The 18,261-nt window shown below is 37.2% G+C and overlaps 1 protein-coding gene across 1 annotated transcript; it reads right to left on the bottom strand.

Annotated features, from left to right (window-relative positions):
* Positions 1-3,307: 3,307 nt before the first annotated feature.
* Positions 3,308-12,234, bottom strand: LOC130644256 (chromatin modification-related protein MEAF6-like). The gene is made up of 8 exons (XM_057449791.1): positions 11,797-12,234; positions 6,097-6,209; positions 5,567-5,660; positions 5,072-5,111; positions 4,917-4,985; positions 4,452-4,488; positions 3,872-3,926; positions 3,308-3,413 (listed from the first exon to the last, which is right to left on the bottom strand). The coding sequence occupies exons 1-8, from the start codon at positions 11,869-11,871 to the stop codon at positions 3,390-3,392; spliced, it is 507 nt and encodes a 168-aa protein (XP_057305774.1). The 5' UTR covers positions 11,872-12,234; the 3' UTR covers positions 3,308-3,389.
* Between the last annotated feature and the right edge of the window lie 6,027 nt (positions 12,235-18,261).

Below are 18,261 nucleotides of genomic sequence, written 5' to 3' on the forward strand. Positions count from 1 at the left end.
AGCAGGACGTCCATGGTGAGGTACACATCATGACAGTCGCCCATGGTTACGTTATCACTCTTTGAGGCAATGACATTCCATACCTTTTTCGCGTATGAATACTCATTGTCGCTAATCCTCTTCATATTCAGCTTGCTTTAGAATGCCTCCTTGGATGGTAGATCCGTGTCTTCTAATCGCTGCCAATCATCCATATACTCGTAAGGGTATACGCCTTTTCGAAGCATCAGTGAGTATCATACTCACTTAGATTGTGGAAGATGAAAGGTATGAAACTATACAGCCCTGTATAGTGACAGTGGTCTCGAACCTTATGGTTATTCTCATCGTTAAAGGGATTCAAGCATATATGGCATTCTGTGGCTTCATCATATTCCCTTTTTTAACATCTCTGTCAGTTCCAGCATGGATTGATACGGGTAGGTATAGTAAAGCCGCTTCACCTCATCCTCTAATTGGTTCACAAATCGCTTGACGCAATCCTTACCCCTGTGGACTGTTAGTGGGTCCAGTACATACCCATAGGCCAATGTGCTATAGGTACACCAGCCACATGGTACATGCTTACTCATATTTTTGGTTTTTGTCTCCCTCGCATCCTTTACCGGGATTCTTTCCCATTACGTACAAGACGTTTACCGCGATATCCGTGTTGTTCTTTTCAAACTTGGATATATCTTTGATATTTGTTGGGAACTCTATACCCTCCTAATTGTAGAGGGGAATGTAGCGATGCATTTGTGATATTCGACTTAGGTTCATTCCGATCTCCGTATGGTGTAGTGATGCAATGACGCTCCATTTGAAACATTCATCATCCTCATTCACTGGGTTGATGATAGCTTTCTTTGAAGTTATCCATTTAGGTAGTTCTATGTATGATGAACCCCTTGTTAACCGTAGTTTATGAAAGTTTATATCAAGGTATAGAATTCGACTAATCGTGAAGCCACTCTAAGGCGGTGCCGGATGTTCTACGTGTGTTTTGATTGATGTAAATATCCTATCCAGTACATCGTCTACGCCGCTACCCTAGAAGATATCTGTCATATTACCATTGATGGCTTTCTTCACCTCGATGTACTCATCGTTAACCTCCCTCGAGTTTGGAACTATCTTCTTCTTCCACGTGATCCATACGGATAGTTGTACTTTTGCCGATCTCATAACTCTTACCTGGTCCTCTATCAAGGTTCTTAGGTTGGGTTGCACCATCCCCATATACCCGTCGACGTCAACTCCTTCTACACCGGGAATGCGAAAACTTCGAAATGTCCTGTGGAGGTCATGCTTATGACTCTGCGGTGTAAAATCTTGCCCTGGCTGATCATATAGATTTTGCATATCCTCGAGGTAGTCTTCTTCAGCCTCTTTTTCAACTTCATCATGAAGCATAGGTTTAGAGTTAGCTGTCCTATCATAGAGATCCATCACCTTACGCTTGAATGACGCATATGTTTTCTCGACACCTCCTTTATAGGTTTGCGAACAGTAACCAGTTGTGCCATCCACCCATCTTGGTTTTCACGATGGAACGATTTTTTCTCAGTTCCTCCTTTTCAAATATGTCCATTTCCGATTTTGGCAAAATCCATTCATACCATTCCCTAATTTACCCCTATAGTTTGATACCTCCTGTTTCTCAAAGAGGTCCATGGCCTCTAGTATTATAGGCTTGACCGATCTCTGTGGTATATCCTCCAATAGGGCAACCAGTTCGGCCTTGCGCGTAGCTTGTAATACCCGGTTAAGCCACGGCTTTTTGCAATATCACGTAACTGTTTCACGGTGCGCGTATTCATTCTACAAATTATATGAATTTTTTCATTGTCGGAGGATTTCATAGTGGTCAAAACTAACACAGTTCACATCTTTACTGCGCATGCGTTGGTTATTTATGACGTCAGCATTATATAAGGGAATTTCCCCTATAGATGCGCTAGAACTAAGGACTTTACCTCGTTATGCATGACTAAGCATATTAGGGACTGTATATTAGGGACTTTACCCCACTAGGTCTTGTATGATGGGGACTTTGTTGTGTTTAACCATGCGTGCGCGAGATGTGCGTGCGCGACTGTGCTAGAACATACATTTCTCTATCTCTACATCACGTATAACGGAGGCAGTTACGCATGTCATGACCTAGGTTTGTCTTTTACCCGATGCTAGCTGAACCTTAAAATCACGACAATTATTTGGAGACAACACGTTAAATCAAAAGACTGTTACAGTGGCGTAATGCCATACAATATTGAGGACGTGTATGTCGAGAACCTGATCCTAAGCGACTCTAAACAGCGTGGGCTCTGTGTTAGCGATGTTGTTGGGTCTGGTCCCGGAGTGATTGGCGAAGTACTCCCAGATGTTGTATAAAGTAGAAGCGTTGGAAAGACATTGCTTCACCAACATAAGTGTGAAAAAAGATCGTGCGCCAACCCTGCATTGGAGAAGTTCCAACGGGAAATCAGAACCAACTTTCACAAGAATGTAGTGTCGTTGTAGGTGTTAGATTTGGTTTTGGTGTTCTGAATAGGGGTTTAAAGGTCGCCTCCGACGTAATATTGATTTAATAATTAATTTTATTGATGTTCTCGACTGCCTGTGTATATTTTTAATGTACGCATTGGAAGGGCGAGACAATAATTATTTTCAAAATATCCACTATGCGTGGCTATTTTGTCGTCACATGGCCGGCACTGGTTAGGGCCTTGTTCACACCGTTCAAATATAAAAAGCGTAAGAGGTCCTGGGGAACAGAAACTTTAAATATCTACGCTCCTTGCCAGCCTCTTGGATAGGCAGTTTAATATACGCCCAACATAACTTTAGGTGTGACGTGTTTTTCATGGGAGTAAAGGTAACCACATACTTTTAAGTCATCAATCGCTTCTTCTTACAGTTACAAATCATACATTCCTTTGGCCTTAAGAACAAGAATTATTGAAAAGAAAAATAACTGCAACAAATTACTGTGATTTGAATTTTTTAAATCGACATAGCGATACACTTATTGCTTTATTTGGAATTTTTACCGTTTACTATATTATTACATTTTTGGACATTATTTATTGCGATTTACAAAGGTAACTTGCATTTTGCGACACAATTTATAATTCAGACCATAATAATCTATTTCATTCAGGTAGTGCTTGGAAAGTAAAGAAAATGTTTTGAAAAGCGAAGACACATGGTTGGGGATCAATCTATCCGTAGAAGTTACTATTGTTTGCTCTGTCGTTCATTTCACCATTTTTATCACAGCTTCCAACAACGCATCGTATGCTAGTGACAATATGGGAATGTGTTTAGTTCTAAAGACGGTATATTAATCATAATATTTATTTACATGTCATACATTACATAGAAAAATATTTCAATCCATCTCATTAGTTCGAGTAAGCATCGTCACCCTGCAGAAAAATTGAGATTATCAGGTTACGCAAGTATCTAATTTTCCAAGAAGGAAAAACAATAATTATTGGCAGATAAAATACTCCAAGAGCATTTTAGGTTTTTTGAGATTTAAAAAAGTCAATCGTCTCTTTTAGTAACTTGTTTCTACTGATCGCTACTTTCATCATTATTTTGACGTTTAGGGTAAAAGGGAAGGCAAGGAGATTCATTTAGGAAAGTTATAGCATTTTACGTTTGACGAAAATAACAACAAACGAAAAATTATGATGGAAAAAACGGGAGTCAGCTTTAACGAGAATAGTCAAAATCTTATACTCACGAAATTTTCTGCTTGCGAAACTGTCTGTCGTTAAAGTGACAAAATTGAGTAATTTTTACACTACAAAATTCATCTTCAATATTTATCCTTTCTGTTTGAATAGTCTGCCGGAATTCCAAATATAAACAAACTTACATCTACGTCGATCTCTCGATTTTTACTTAAACCTTTTTTCAACTTCAGTTCGATTCTAGATAAAACAAACAACACGCGATAGTTATGACATCAAAAATTTTACAGTGATTCCTTAAAATTTTAAGACATTCAGAAGGAAAGCATCTTTATAAGGAAACGTTTATAAATTCATTGAAAAAAAATTAAACCAATATCATAAAAACATATAAAAAAAAATATAACTGTTTAACATTGAAATTTTTACATATAAGGAAACACAGAAATACTTTGATCTTATTAAAAAAAATAAAAAAAATTCGCGAAATTATTAAAAATACCAATTCAAAATTCGCAAAATTGAATCCTGTCAAAATAAGATTTTTTAACCTCGTGATTTTAAATCCGCGAGAAAATGTTTTAATCGTAAATTCGCGAAATTTTTGAAAATATCAAATTCATGAAATTAATCCTCGTGAATTTTTTAATATACTAAATTCGCGAAATTGAATCCTCTTGAAATACGACTTTTTTAACCTCGCGAATTTAAATCCGCGCGAAAATTTCTGCAGTAGAAATTGCAAAGAATTTGAAACGATGTTACCTGTGTTTACTACCCTTTTTCTTTCTGTGATGATGGCCTATAAAACATAATTTAATTCTCATACAAATGCAATCGCATATAAAATATGTAAAAAAAAACTGACCAACAATGAGTTTTTATTATAATACTATGTTTCGGACATGCTAAGTCGTTTTACGAGATTATTTTTCTTCATTTACGACATTTGTAGTAAGTGTTTTTAGCGAAAAAAATTATATACTACTAGTATAACTGTTTTCACTTTTCTTATTGATCGTTGTTAGATCTGGATAATGATATTCGAAATATATATTTAAAATAAAAACTCATTGCTGGTCAATTAATTTCTACTAAAAAATATTTATTAACATTAGGATGAGAACATTTTAAACTGATTTCTTGTATTTCCAATATTGACTTTTAAAAACCAAGGGGAACCGTTTAACATTTTTTTCTCGCAGGTTAATCCAAAATTAATTTCCTTACCTTTCATGATTTTACCTGAATGTTCTGAATGTGTATGATGCAGTGCATTGTCCAGTTGAAAATTATCTTCTAAAACAAGAAGACAAAACATCCTATAGGCAAATATCTTGTTTTATCTTCTATTACCGTAATATCAACACTTGGTATATACTTACTTTTGTCTTCTTGCTGCGCTATTCCCATACCCGCCACAGCCTAAAAACAAGGTGATTATTTAAAGATAGCCATGAAAATAAACAATTCAATTTCCTCTTCTTCGGATTAAAATCTGCCACCAAATCCAACTAGCTAATTTACTATCAACAAAATTTGTAGCTACCAAGCTACCAAGTTTTCCTAGTTTATTACTAGAATATCACAGTTACACTCATAATTCGTATTATGAAATGGTGAAGTCACGAAAACCTTTTTAGAACCAATATAATCATTCCTGATTATTTTTTAATCTAGTATATCATCCCCGTGGTTATTTGGATTGGAGCAACCTGAATGTGCTTTCGTTCAATAAAAAACAGCTAAATATATGGAAGCTTTATAATTGCCTAAGTAACACAAAACTTAAAGATACTTTTCCAGGTTTTTTTACACAGCGAAATGTTATGAATTCCGGTAAATGTTGAATGCGTTTGATAGACGTAGTCACAACTTACAGCTGCTGAAGTTATAGATGATTTTGAAAACAATCGTTCAGATTCCTTAAATTTGCGATTTCTTTTCTCAATTTTCTGGTTAGGTCCGCCAGTTCTATAAAAAAAAATAACACACATGTAGCTGGGGAAAAAGGAGTAAAAATTTACTAAAATATTCAACCGTGTTTAACACGGTTGAATGTTTAGTAAATTTCAACACTGTTAATGTTCTATTTATTAGTAACAGTATATATAATACTGCAACAACACTCCACCAGTTTACAGCTAGTAATTAATGTCAAAAAGAGTTAAATAGAGTTACAGAGGTGAAAAGAGAGTTTAAATTGTCGGAATCTTTAATCGTATATTTACAAAACTGTCTAAAAAAAGGAAAAAGATGGAGGCAAATATTAGGAAAAGGACTTCTTGAAATTATATTTAAAAAATATATATACAAAAACAAACACAGTTTGAATTAATATATATATATATACTTGAAAATGTGGGTAACAAAAGCAAAATTATATGGCAAAATTTATCGTTAAACATACTTTTGTGACAGCAATCTATCCCATCCTCTTATAATATTGCCATATAATTGAGTATCTTCTAAATAACTTCCTTCAAATGCATATACTTGCCTTTCCAGATTTGCCAAACTAAGCTAAAATAGAAGAAAGAGTTACAATCCGAAACGCTTTCATGTTTTACACAAACCCTGCCCCTAGTGAACAAAGGTATATATGTTTGAGAAACAAAGACTCATGGTGATGTATAGTTAGCTGAAAGTCATAATTTAATACCCTAACAATAACTCCATCGTGGTATTTTACAAGAGCATCATGTCCACAAATGTCCACATACATATATAAATTCATCTAATATCAAGGCAGCACTTTTTTCCATTGATTCCACAGAGTTGCGTGACTTCACTAAATACAGCTTTTGTTTGCCGATGTATATCATTATGCTTTTTATCAAAGTTATATGCTTCACGCATACAATTCTGGGCATGTTTGAATCACGCAGTTCTTGTAGACAGACCAAGTAATATCAACATAAATTTTGTTTTTCTGTCTTAATAAGATTTTATATGGTTCCAATATACAACATTGGCAATGTACTGCAACCAAAACGGATATTTTCAAATTGGTAAAGTATATGCATGTGTTTTCAGGCCAACAACCCAAAATCACTAGTAAAATTACTAGTGGCTTATGGGACACGATCTATTTTTTGTCTTATTTGCGCCTTTGACCCTGAGTAATGCCTATAAAACATGTGTGGCAGGAGCTGGATTTCAATTGGTATAAGTATATATTTCAGAAAAAAAAAATGGGGAATGTTGGTGGGTTGGGGAGAAACGAAACAAACAAAGAGGTAATGGACTAAACAGAAAATACTTTATTTTGCACTGTTGTTAGGGATATTTAGGGGTTAGGGGTATTTCTGCTGTTAGAGCTTTCTTGATTTTAAGGGTTAGGCTGTCAAACTTTTAGCATGGCTATATTTTAGTCCCATTTTTATTCTTGTTTCTCTTTGCTGCTGTTTCATAATTTCCCATTAAGATCAGCTCCATTGTAATACAAAAGTTATTTAATCTGTGACTATGGTTACTGTTAAACTTTGTATATGTTAAAACAAAAGTTCTACATTATTGATTGCTTGAAAATAGATGTGTGAACGGTGCAAAGAATGTAATTTTTCATATCAATTTACTATTGCAGCCATTTGTTAACAATTTAGCAATTTACACTGTGTTCTGTAGTTAAGTAACTTTATACTTCCTTCCATTAAAATGAACTTTGAGGAGAAAGCATGGTTGATTTAAGCATGGGAAGTGAAAGTGGTGTTAGAATATTCTTTTTAGTGATGATTCAAATATCCTAATATCCTAATCTTGAATTTAATCCCTCTGTATAAACAAACACATAACATATATAATCAGGATGATCACAGTTTGAATGCCTTTTAGAAATAAGATTTCACTACAAAGGTAAACATTCTTCCTTCAAGGTTTTGGAAGCAATAACCTATCTTTTATGGTGCTCAGGCAGTACATGATCTTTAAATCACACGAATAACTTAGTTATAGCTATGCTAAAGTAGTCAGAGAAAACTTTTAAATATGCTGTTATACCAGTATAAATAAAGTATATACACCTCCTAGTTATGCATCAATTACATCCTACTTATAACAAGCAAATCACTTTATTTAAACTGTTGAAAGCAAAATTCACACACTTAAGTTGAAATTCGCATTCTCTTTTAGTGCTGAGAAGGAAAGATTTGTGACCAACTACAATTATTTAAAGCCAATAAAAAAATTGATGAAGGGAACACCGGTTTTTATGTGAAAACTTCCATGCTTACATAAGCTGTAATATCCACCCTATTTTTATTCAACTAAAACTGTGTGTGTACGTGAAATATAGCAGGAAACCAATGTATGTATTTGCTTTTTATTCAACTAAAACCGTGTGTACAGGTAATATGGCAAGCTTATTTTGATTGTATACATATGGTTGTTTACAGGCAAAGCTATATTTTTACTGGAAGCATGCTACCTTATAAACCCTTTGCTGAGTATACAAACCTGGTTTTATCAGCAAAGCTAACTTTTAAGTTACTTCTATTTAAAAACAAAAGACAATGCGGACAGGGAATAAATGTATATATTAGCATTTAAAATATAACACAGCATAGTTATGCTGTGATTGTCTTATTTAAGTTATATGTATTGGATGATTAACCTTCAAATTAAAGGTAGCATATTAATTATACTGTAACAGCATATTTAGAACTTTTTCCATAAAGATTTGAATATACTTTGATCAGATATTGATAATACATGCACACTTTTTTCTTATAGTTACCTATACATGCTTTCTACTAAACTAACTGAAGCCACATGTTTAGCACACTCAAAATGGATGTTTCAAGCCTAGACATTGCGCACTGTGATTTTTTTTTATAGGTGAATCGGCGCATATTTAGTATATGATTTTATGTAAACAAAAATTACATTGCACTTTTAGCCATTGGCTTGCCCTTTTTGGAATTTTGAGCGAGAAAAATACTCAACCGATTGGGGGGGGGCATTAACTCATGGCTGTTTCGCTACGGTCACACCGCGGACAAAATTAAAATAGTCTCCACAATTTTTTTGGAAATTTTGTAGTTTTATCATTAATGATACTTTTCTTGCATATATATATATATATATATATATTGTTTTAATTTTACTGAAATAAAAAGTACTAAAACAATTTACTTTTTCGCTTCAATCCAAAATCCTTTTTAAATATATATCCTCGTGTTATGAGTTTCGAGTTATTTCGTCGAACAAAACACACAAAACTACATTACTTTTGGCGAAAGTTTAATCTTTCCAGCCTTGTGCATCGCCGGGTTACTAGCTACGGACTTGGCATAGGGGGCCTGAAAACATGGTTCTATTGGCTGGTACCATGCACCGTTCGTCTTGCGAACTATAAACTACTTAAACTTTAAGTTAAAGTCTTCTTTACAGGGAATTCCATGAGACGCGTGCGATCGCACGCGCACGCGCCCACACACGTGCAACAGCTTTTCAGGCGTGCGATTCATCGCACGCGCTAATTACGCTCTTTACTCGCGTAAAGTAAAAAAATTAACGAATGAATTTTAATAGTTGATTTTCTACAGCGTAGTTAATATCGCCGCTTAAGGCTATGCTTTAAGCATTTAACTATTAAAAACTGTAATCCAAAAACCAATCGTTTTACATCGACAGCTTCAACTGTATCATTAAAAACAGTTTATAACCACTTGTGGTTAAATTAAATTTTTTTAAAAACGTTAATTAAACGCCGTGTTTTTTTCCCCGTGTTTAAACTAAATGTGTTTTTTTCTGCCTGTGTGAAATTAAATGTTGAACATTTTATTTTAAAATTCTAACTGTATAAAAGAACATAACATACTTGTTTTACTTTTAAAAATCTAAAGAACAACTTTAAATCTAAAAACAACTTTAAACTATTCCAAACAAGCCGTCTCCCAAAAGCTAACAAACAAAACTTGAAACCTCAATAAATAAAAAATGACTCCCATTTTTACCATTTTTATAGATAACCTACAGAGAAAATATAACCCTGGGAACAAGGTTGGCGATAAATAGCACTACAAACAAAATGGCAGACTATTGCAGTAAGTGCAACGTGTGGCACGTGTCAGCGTCTTTTCGTCCACTGTTTAAATTTAATTCTATGTTATTTACCTATTATAAATTACTTCCTACAACGAACCAAGGTGTTTTGTTAATATATTTAGCACTTTTACACCACTTAAAGAACACTCATGGGACTGATAAGAGTGAAATAAACCAGGAAAAAAATCGAAAAAACGCACGCGCAAATTTTCTAAAATAGATTTACGCGTGCGATGTGTAGCACGCGTGTTGTTTTCTTCGTGGAATTCCCTGCTTTAGGCGCTAAAAAAGAGGAGAAAAAGTAGCTAAAGTGGTGCACAGCAATTTGATGTAGTTTGATCCTTTTTCTGTTTAATTAAATAAATATCTAAACTTTTAAGGCAAGTCACAGCGATGGCGTATAATGTTTTGGTATTTATGGTTTTCCCAAAAAATTACGGCGGATAGTGTTTACCTTGGACTTGAATTGCTTGACCCAGGAATCTTCGTTTGAAACCGGAATTTTTTGCAAATATTGGAATAAGCAAGACAATAGTGTCTCAGCCATTTTGAAGCTAACTGAAGGTTGGCAGAGAACAAGGTAAGGGAAAAAACAGTAAACTACTTTATTTTGCAGGGATTTTAATATTATTTTTTTGCTATAAGAGCACATTTGATTTCAAGAAATTGTTTTATAGATATTGTTATCTTTTTTAATCTTGTTTCTTCTGTTTTATAATTTTCTGCAAAGAGTATATAGGTATTTTTTGGCCATACAGTTTTGCATTTTGCATCGTGTTCTGTAGCTAAGTAACTTAATACTTCTTTTTCATATTTAGTTAAGACCTTTGTGGGCTTTCTCAAGATAAAATTGTTGAAATCAAAGATGTTTATAGTTAGCTCACAGCTGTTTCGTAGCGGACAAAAATGTTATGAAAAAAAAATTCGATTTACCCTCTTATTTAAAACAGGATATATATATATATATATCTCAAAAACAAAATAAGATTTTTATATTCTGTAAAAAGAATAATCGCAGATAAATTGTCCATGTTATTAGAACAACAAAATTTTTGGACACCTGTCTGAAATTGGTAAATTAAGGCCAAAATTTCTAAAAATGGCTTAAAAATTATCATTTAGATGAATGTCTTCCACAACATCTCTTTATGGTCCACAGGTTAGGTTAAATATCTGCAATGAGAAATACTTAAATTTTATTAATGTCCGAAATTGTCCAAAGGGTTGTTTTGGGGTCAAATGAAGAGGGTGCTGATAAGCTGCAAATGCCTGCATATATATATAAGGACGAGTTCGGGCGACCTTTCTAATTTAATTGGCGGTTGTCGCTCGGAACCGCCCGCACTTTCCCGAACACGCCCGGAACATTCCCGAACACGCCCGGAACATTCCCGAACACGCCCGGATCATTCCCCAAATGCAATTCCTTGTAACATACCATGCGGACGATAGTTATAAGTTATTTATCAAGTAAATCTTATTTTGAACTATTAAAAACAGTTCTTTTAAGAACTTCGCTACCACATGGTAAGTTTTATTTTTATAGTTTTTTGAATCATTAGTGTCTGTTTTTCTTTTCTTTTTTGAGCATTGTTCGGGTCAATTGAGGGGTTTTCAGGCAAATATATACTTGACTTTTTTTTAAACTCGCCCGAAAACGCCCACACTTTTTACGGCGTATGGGGCTTATGGGCACCCTCGTGTCCAATGTGAGAAATATGTGAAAAACGGCCTTTAGCTAGAGCCTGAATGTATAAAATTTGTTTATTAACTGATTAAAAAACATTACTTTGGATTCCGAGGCCATTAAAGATGATTTAGATGAAATATTAAACTTTCCAAAATTGTCCAAAGGATCACTTTTGGTCCTAAGGTTTTACGGGCTAAACAAAACGTCATTCAGAGTCGACAGTTTCAACATTACGTTTAGCTAGCCAGTACTACGTCCTTATTTTCTGCCAAACCTGTCTCAGTCTACCTCCGTGGTTTGCGTATATCTAATTATGGCTTTGTAACGTATTTGTATATAAGGAAAAAAGGTTAAGAAAGGATTGAAACTTACTGCCAGTTCTTCTTTCTTTTTTAATAAGTCAGCAAGTTCTGCCCTGGTGTCAGATATGTTTTGGTCGTGCGCCATGTTGCTTTTTGTCTTCAAAATTTGAAAGTGCGCCTAAATAGGAAAAAATAAAAAAATGCTTTGGAGCGCCCATCTGATAAATACTCAGTGTGTGTGTGTCATTCAGAGGTCAATCATTTCAGAGGTAAAAGCTACCACAAAGTCCAGAGAGTACCGTGGTTGATTTGTACATCTTGTCCGAACATTCTTTAATTTATTATAAAGGTTCGACTATGCGCAGATGTGACTGAAAATGTTTGGACGAATCTGGCGACGTTCCGCCAAACATCTTGTAACCACGGTAAGAGTAGTAGTATGGAGTGATTATAATCAGGTTTTCGCTCTTTCCACACCTTTACCCCCAAAAGCACCGCTTTCACCATTTCCACCACCACCTTCATCCCAAAAACAAGTAAAAACTAAATCATATGCTGATATCAACACAAAATAATATTAATACAAATAACCAACATATAATAATATTAAATGTAAGATACATGACGTCATCAACGCATGCACAAAGGCATACAGAATATGAGTAAGGGAAATTCCAATCCTTGACCAAATCAAAAAAAAAATGCTGGTTGAAAGTGAAATATACCTATAATAAAGATGAGTTGGTTCAAAAATGCAATCAGTAAAATATATCACACCTTGTCGGCATCAGTAGCGGCAACTCGCGAAGCTCTCGTTAAACAACTAAGGAGCGTGCGGGATACCTTTAGTTACTATTATAACAAGGCCAGGGATCAATTTTCAGGAACAACAACTCTCCACGATAAAGTTCAACGGGTAACCATCGAAGATGAATACCAAGGAATTGAGGACCTCAAACACATGTTTGGGAAAGAATCTAAGCATGCCACCAACACGGAGGTGATCGAGGATATCCATTTTTGATATCAATTTTTTTGATGATGACGACACGGAAATGATAGAAGACGGAAACCGCATCAAAACATGGAGGTTCAACAAAAACCTTAACCAGCCATTGACATATACCATTATGCGAAAAATCACACCACACGTAGACATGCGCGTGAAGGTGGTATACAGCTTTAGCTCTGATATTTACAGAGGCGGAGGCGACGTGGCAAATTACCACAAAACAAAGAGCTCCGGGTCACATTCAAGCATGGCTGAAATCGAGGCTTTTATCGATGCCTGTGAGATGAAGCGCCTGGATCTGGAAGACGCGGAATTCTGGACGAAAGCTTATTTACCACAAGACAGAACTATCGAGACCCTGGGGGCACATGAAGGTAAAATAGTCTTCAAGCACGTGCAGATCAAGATAATTTCTACGAGGGAGCCCCTACTTGGATGTGGCCAATTACCAGATTGGTTGCGCGGAAAAAGGTGTATTTATAGCTTTGACAAGACGGACGAGAGAACAGACAGCTTGTGCTTCTGGAAAGCCTAGCTGTTCATTACCGGGAAGGGCGAAAACAGTGCGAAAAGGTCCTCACAAGGCCAGCTCTCAAACTGGCTCGTGAATACTACGAGGAACCCAAGTTAAAGAGGGGAGAGGTACGTGCCACGAGGCTCGTCAATTTGGAAGGTATCGCTACAAAATTCAAAATTAATATCAGAGTCTTTGAACCAAAAACAAACAACGACAAGGCCCCATGGCGTCTCGTATATGGACAAGGCCAATACAAAAAAGACTTAGACACGATAAATATTGGTATGCTGCAGGGTCATTGTTTCTATATCAAAAAGATGGAGGTTATAACGCAGCATTGGGAATGCGAGGTTTGTACACAAAGATTCAACAGATCGGAGAACCTCACACGACATAAACAGAATGAATGCGAAGGTATCAAGACCAAGATCATTTGCAAAGGCGATAGGGTTGAGCGCACGCAGAGTAGCTCTGAAAAGGTAATTTATCCCGATAAGGGTTTCAGTTACGCGGCATGCGAATGGATTGAAGCCATGTCAAAGCAAACAGGTAGGCATATATATCATGCTCTATGTGGGCATGGGGGAGAACGTGTGACACGCGACGGCAGTAAGGCTGTATACAAGATTGATGGGTATGATCCTCAGACAAAAACAGTATACGAATACCACGGATGCAAATGGCATGGATGCCCATGTCAGCCTAATAGAACCAAAGTGGATAAAAATAATTTTAATTTCACCAAATTTAAAGAGGATCACATTCGGAAACTTGGCTACAATATTGTCACTGCATGGGAGTGTGAAATTCCTCCCAAGGTTAAGAGGGTATTCAAGAAAAAATTTCGACCATATCCCCACTTCATTGTCTTTGATTTCGAGGCTCTCCTGGCACCATTGAACCAGCAGCAAACGTCTTATCTAACATATATATCAGAGCATATACCCGTCAGCGTAGCCAACAACGATAGCCTACAACAACATCCTACCTTCATCATGAATGAAGACCCAAAGGTGCTTGTGCAAAAATTCGTCTAGCAAATAGAGCAGAGACAGATACGGATTGTTAAAGGAGTTGAAAAGATATATCCCAAGTCGGATGATTTCGATATGCTCCCGGAACAAACTCAAAATGCTTAGTACGAATGGATAAATCAAGTAACAGTGATAGGCTTTAACGGTGGCAAGTACGTTATCAACATGATAAAGAGGAATTTTGTAGAACGAATTGCAGATGATGATAATATCAAAGTAGCGAAAAAGGATAATGATTACATGTTTCTAACCACCTCGAGGTTCAAATTTATCGATATTAAGAATTTTTCCGCACCAGGCTTGAGTTATGAAAGATGGTGCAAATCGCTGGATTGCAATCTCGAGAAGCTTGTGTTTCCATACGACTGGGGAACATGCTACGAAAAGTTGAAACATCGAGGCCCAGTCGATCATGAGGCGGTTTATAGCACTCTCAGTAGTAAAAACACCCTATCACTCGAAGATTACCAGACGTTCAGAAATGAGTTTTTTAAAAGAGAATGCGTCACGATGCTGGATTGGTTAGCCGAATACAATATGGCGGACGTAATACCATTTATCGAGGCTGTCGACAAAATCCGCAATACATACTACGAGGATGAGATGTACATTTTGAAAGATGCTGTTAGCATCCCGGGTGTGTCAATGCGCTACGTTCTGAACAAGTCTATGCGGTTGAACCCAGATATAAAGCTTTATGCACCGGGTGATCCCTGTAAGCATAAATGTGAGGCTCGTTGCACCAAAGTCCGATGCGAGGTTTGTAAACAGGTTCAAAACGCTTGTACAATATGTACAAAGAACGAGGCCTATGAACTCCTCCAAACAGGCATGGTAGGTGGCCCAGCTATCGTATTTTGTAGGTACCATGAGAGTAATGTGACGGGTATCAGATCGCATATTTATAACGAACCGAAAATGTGCAAGACTATACTGGGCTATGATTGCGAACATGCTCTATTCAAGCACTCTGCTACAAAATTTTCCTTGTGGTAAGGAGAAGTTGATAAAAAGGGCAGACCCTACTAAAGAATTAGATGATCTGGTGTGAGACATTTTTGATGGATCGCTCTTCGGGTTTGCCCAAGTTGACATTGAAGTGCCTACTGAGGTGTACGAAAAATTCAGTGAAATGTCCCCGTTATTTATGGTTAGACAGATCGCTGACAATCAAATTCCTCAGCATATGCACGATTATTTAAACAAGACCGGGCGAAAACGTATCGCGGGTACCAGGAAGCTGTTGGGAGTGATGAAAGCTGAGAAGATCCTGCTTTGTACTGACCTGCTTAAATGGTACCTGAATCATTGGGTATTGGAGAGGTCCCGCTTTGTAAATGTCCTTGAGCATGTCGGCTACTTCACTGGCTTTCTTCGTTCTCAGGGGTCTTGCGACCTTGTATCGTGAGGCTATATCGATGCCTGTGAGTATATATTAATAGGTGTTTCCATAGATCTTATCATGGGGCATGTACAAGAGATCAAATTGGTGGATCTCATTAGGTCTCGTAATGGTGAAATGTTGGTAATTAATGCGCTTAGGGCCTTTGATATGTCTGAGGCACAAGAGTTTACGCGATAGCCAGTGAATAACTTTCTTTTTGGAGAGACTACTCTGCTCGCTGAGTAGTTTCATCGCTTTTCTCTCGGTCCAGAGATGTTCGGGCTGAGAGTAGATTAGACTTAACTTTCCTGCTTCCTCAGGAATAACAATATGCTTTGATTTTGACATGTTTATTATACATATCAAAAATATTCCTTACATATACTTGTACACCGCAAAACCCAGCAGAGCCTACGATGAACGTCAGATCGCCGTCTTGTTGCTGTCTGCTGGGTATATAGTAGTCGGAGAGTTTGGGAGCTTTTTCGATCGTCGCGATATAGTACTGTCGCATACCTTCATCAAGTTCTTTAAGACTTTCGCTAGCTTGACGCTTAAGCTTCCGTTGCTGATTGTACCAATCGATCTTCCCTTGACGATCCCGCACCCACTGCGCTGAGCGGCTTGGAGTTGTTCAATAGCTTTATCGTGTCTTTTGCGCTCTTCTTCGCCGTGGCCACTTAGTTTGCTGAAGAGATAGTTAATCCCCCGAGAATGCTAGAGCGTTAATTATTGCTCCACCTGCGAGTACTGCTATGCTTGTCATGTTTATTTTGTAGGTCTACAAAACAAATTTTGATTCTCTTAATATTCCACACTGTGAAATCTACTGTTTAGGATATTTAATTGCGCGTCTTGGATAAGGAAGACGTAGCAGCGTATATCTCCATTTCCATCCGCCTTCTTGCTAATATGCAAGGTGATCCCATCGCTAAGCCTCTGCAAAGGCTGCCCAGACACGTGGATTGTATCGTCGGGACTTGCTCTAAAGTCGACAAAGAGCCCATAACTCTCGGTAAAGAACTGTCCAACAGTCACGATAGAATCATGGGATCCGAAGAGCCCCGCTACTTGCTCTAGGTGGTCTTTTGGCATCATCGCGTGGCTATACAATTCATTAGGTGAACCTTCAATAGTAATAGAGATTTTTTCGATCTTCGGGTTGTAGAATTTTTCGTTATTAGCAGCGTATGCCTTGACAACGGTAGGATCCTGAAATAAGAGTAATACGCCCACTAGGCTCTTGGCCGGAGTATCAATTTGCAAGTTATAACTCGTATCGGATTTTTTATGGTAACGACCTTACTTCTTAGTATACGCTCATATGGTAGAGCAAGCCTGGAATACCTTGACATCATTGCACTTGCAAGCTCCGCATTTACAACCTTGTCAAATTCGAGTGAAATTTTGGTGATCTTGTACGCGGCATCAGCTGCCTTTGCCGCAGTGCTTCCAGATGCTGGTACCCCAACATCTTTGATGACCTGATCGTATCTCGCAAAATGCAAGACAAAAGTTAATGGATCATGGATTCCAGCCTGGTAAAAGGAGAGATCCCTCGTCAACTCGAACATCTTGCCGATAGGAATACAAAATGTGCTGCCGTAGGCCTCAGCGATCACCTTTTCTTCGTTATTACCAACATGGTCGCTGGCTTTGACCTGTAAACTCCGAATGGTCCCATCGTTTGGATTGATGCCTTCTAGAATAAGGTTATTGTCCCTATCAAATTTTGGCAGCCACAAATTCCTATACGTCGCGAGCACGTTGTAATCTTGTATGTTTTGTATTTCATTACCATTCAGACTGATTCTGAGGTTTTGCACCAGGGCCTTCCGGAATATTGCTCACAATTGTACGCTTGGTATTGGTACCCGTTAGTTCAAGATCAAAGACGAGTTTGAGAGAGCCTGGGAAAATTACATCATTCTGACCCATGTTTGGTACATCAACGTAGAGATTTTCATTTTGATTGATTGTGGATGGCACGTGAGATACCTTTACTCTCTGCCGTTTGCCTTTCATCCCATACATGATTTTCAGTATCATATGCGGATCTAGTTTACCAAAAAAACTCATTTATTTATACAGGTACATGGGTTGAAATAAATGCCTATAAACTCAGTATATGAACCAGATTTTTTTTACGCCGGAGGAAGATATAGAAGACGAGCCTGAGGAGTTCAGCAATGAGAGCGAGATCATTAGACCCGAGCCTGATGTCAGCCTAACACCAGGACAACAGCAGGGAGGTGCGCGTAGGCGATTAGATGTTGGACTTGGAGAACAGAATTTAGAGAAAACTGTCGACGATCTTTATGCTAGGCTTAGCGAGCATATAGGATTGATGTCAACCGATAAAAAATATCTTTATTTCAGGGTCGATGAAGGTAAAAAGCTTGTTTTTAGGGCGGTTACGCTGGGTAGTAAAGACTATATTGCTTACGACTACGATCGGTGAGTTAAGAGCTATTACATCCATAGAGACGATCTTAGGACCTACGCGTCTGAAGGCCTTAGGTTTTGCCGACTATACTACACCACACAAGGGTAGTAAAAAGATGGCCCAGAAACTTATGAATGATATT

The sequence above is a fragment of the Hydractinia symbiolongicarpus genome, chromosome 5, assembly GCF_029227915.1.
Source record: "Hydractinia symbiolongicarpus strain clone_291-10 chromosome 5, HSymV2.1, whole genome shotgun sequence".
NCBI classification, from domain to species: Eukaryota; Metazoa; Cnidaria; class Hydrozoa; order Anthoathecata; family Hydractiniidae; genus Hydractinia; species Hydractinia symbiolongicarpus.

What these genes read in the sequence shown, in the direction of transcription:
- LOC130644256 (XM_057449791.1), bottom strand. Translation starts at nt 11,871, where the DNA reads ATGGCGCACGACCAAAACATATCTGACACCAGGGCAGAACTTGCTGAC. An exon ending in AGCGCAGCAAGAAGACAAAA is followed by an intron (nt 4,986 to 5,071) that starts GTAAGTATATAC and finishes TTCTTGTTTTAG; the next exon opens with AAGATAATTTTCAACTGGAC. An exon ending in TTCAGGTAAAATCATGAAAG is followed by an intron (nt 4,489 to 4,916) that starts GTAAGGAAATTA and finishes TATGTTTTATAG; the next exon opens with GCCATCATCACAGAAAGAAA.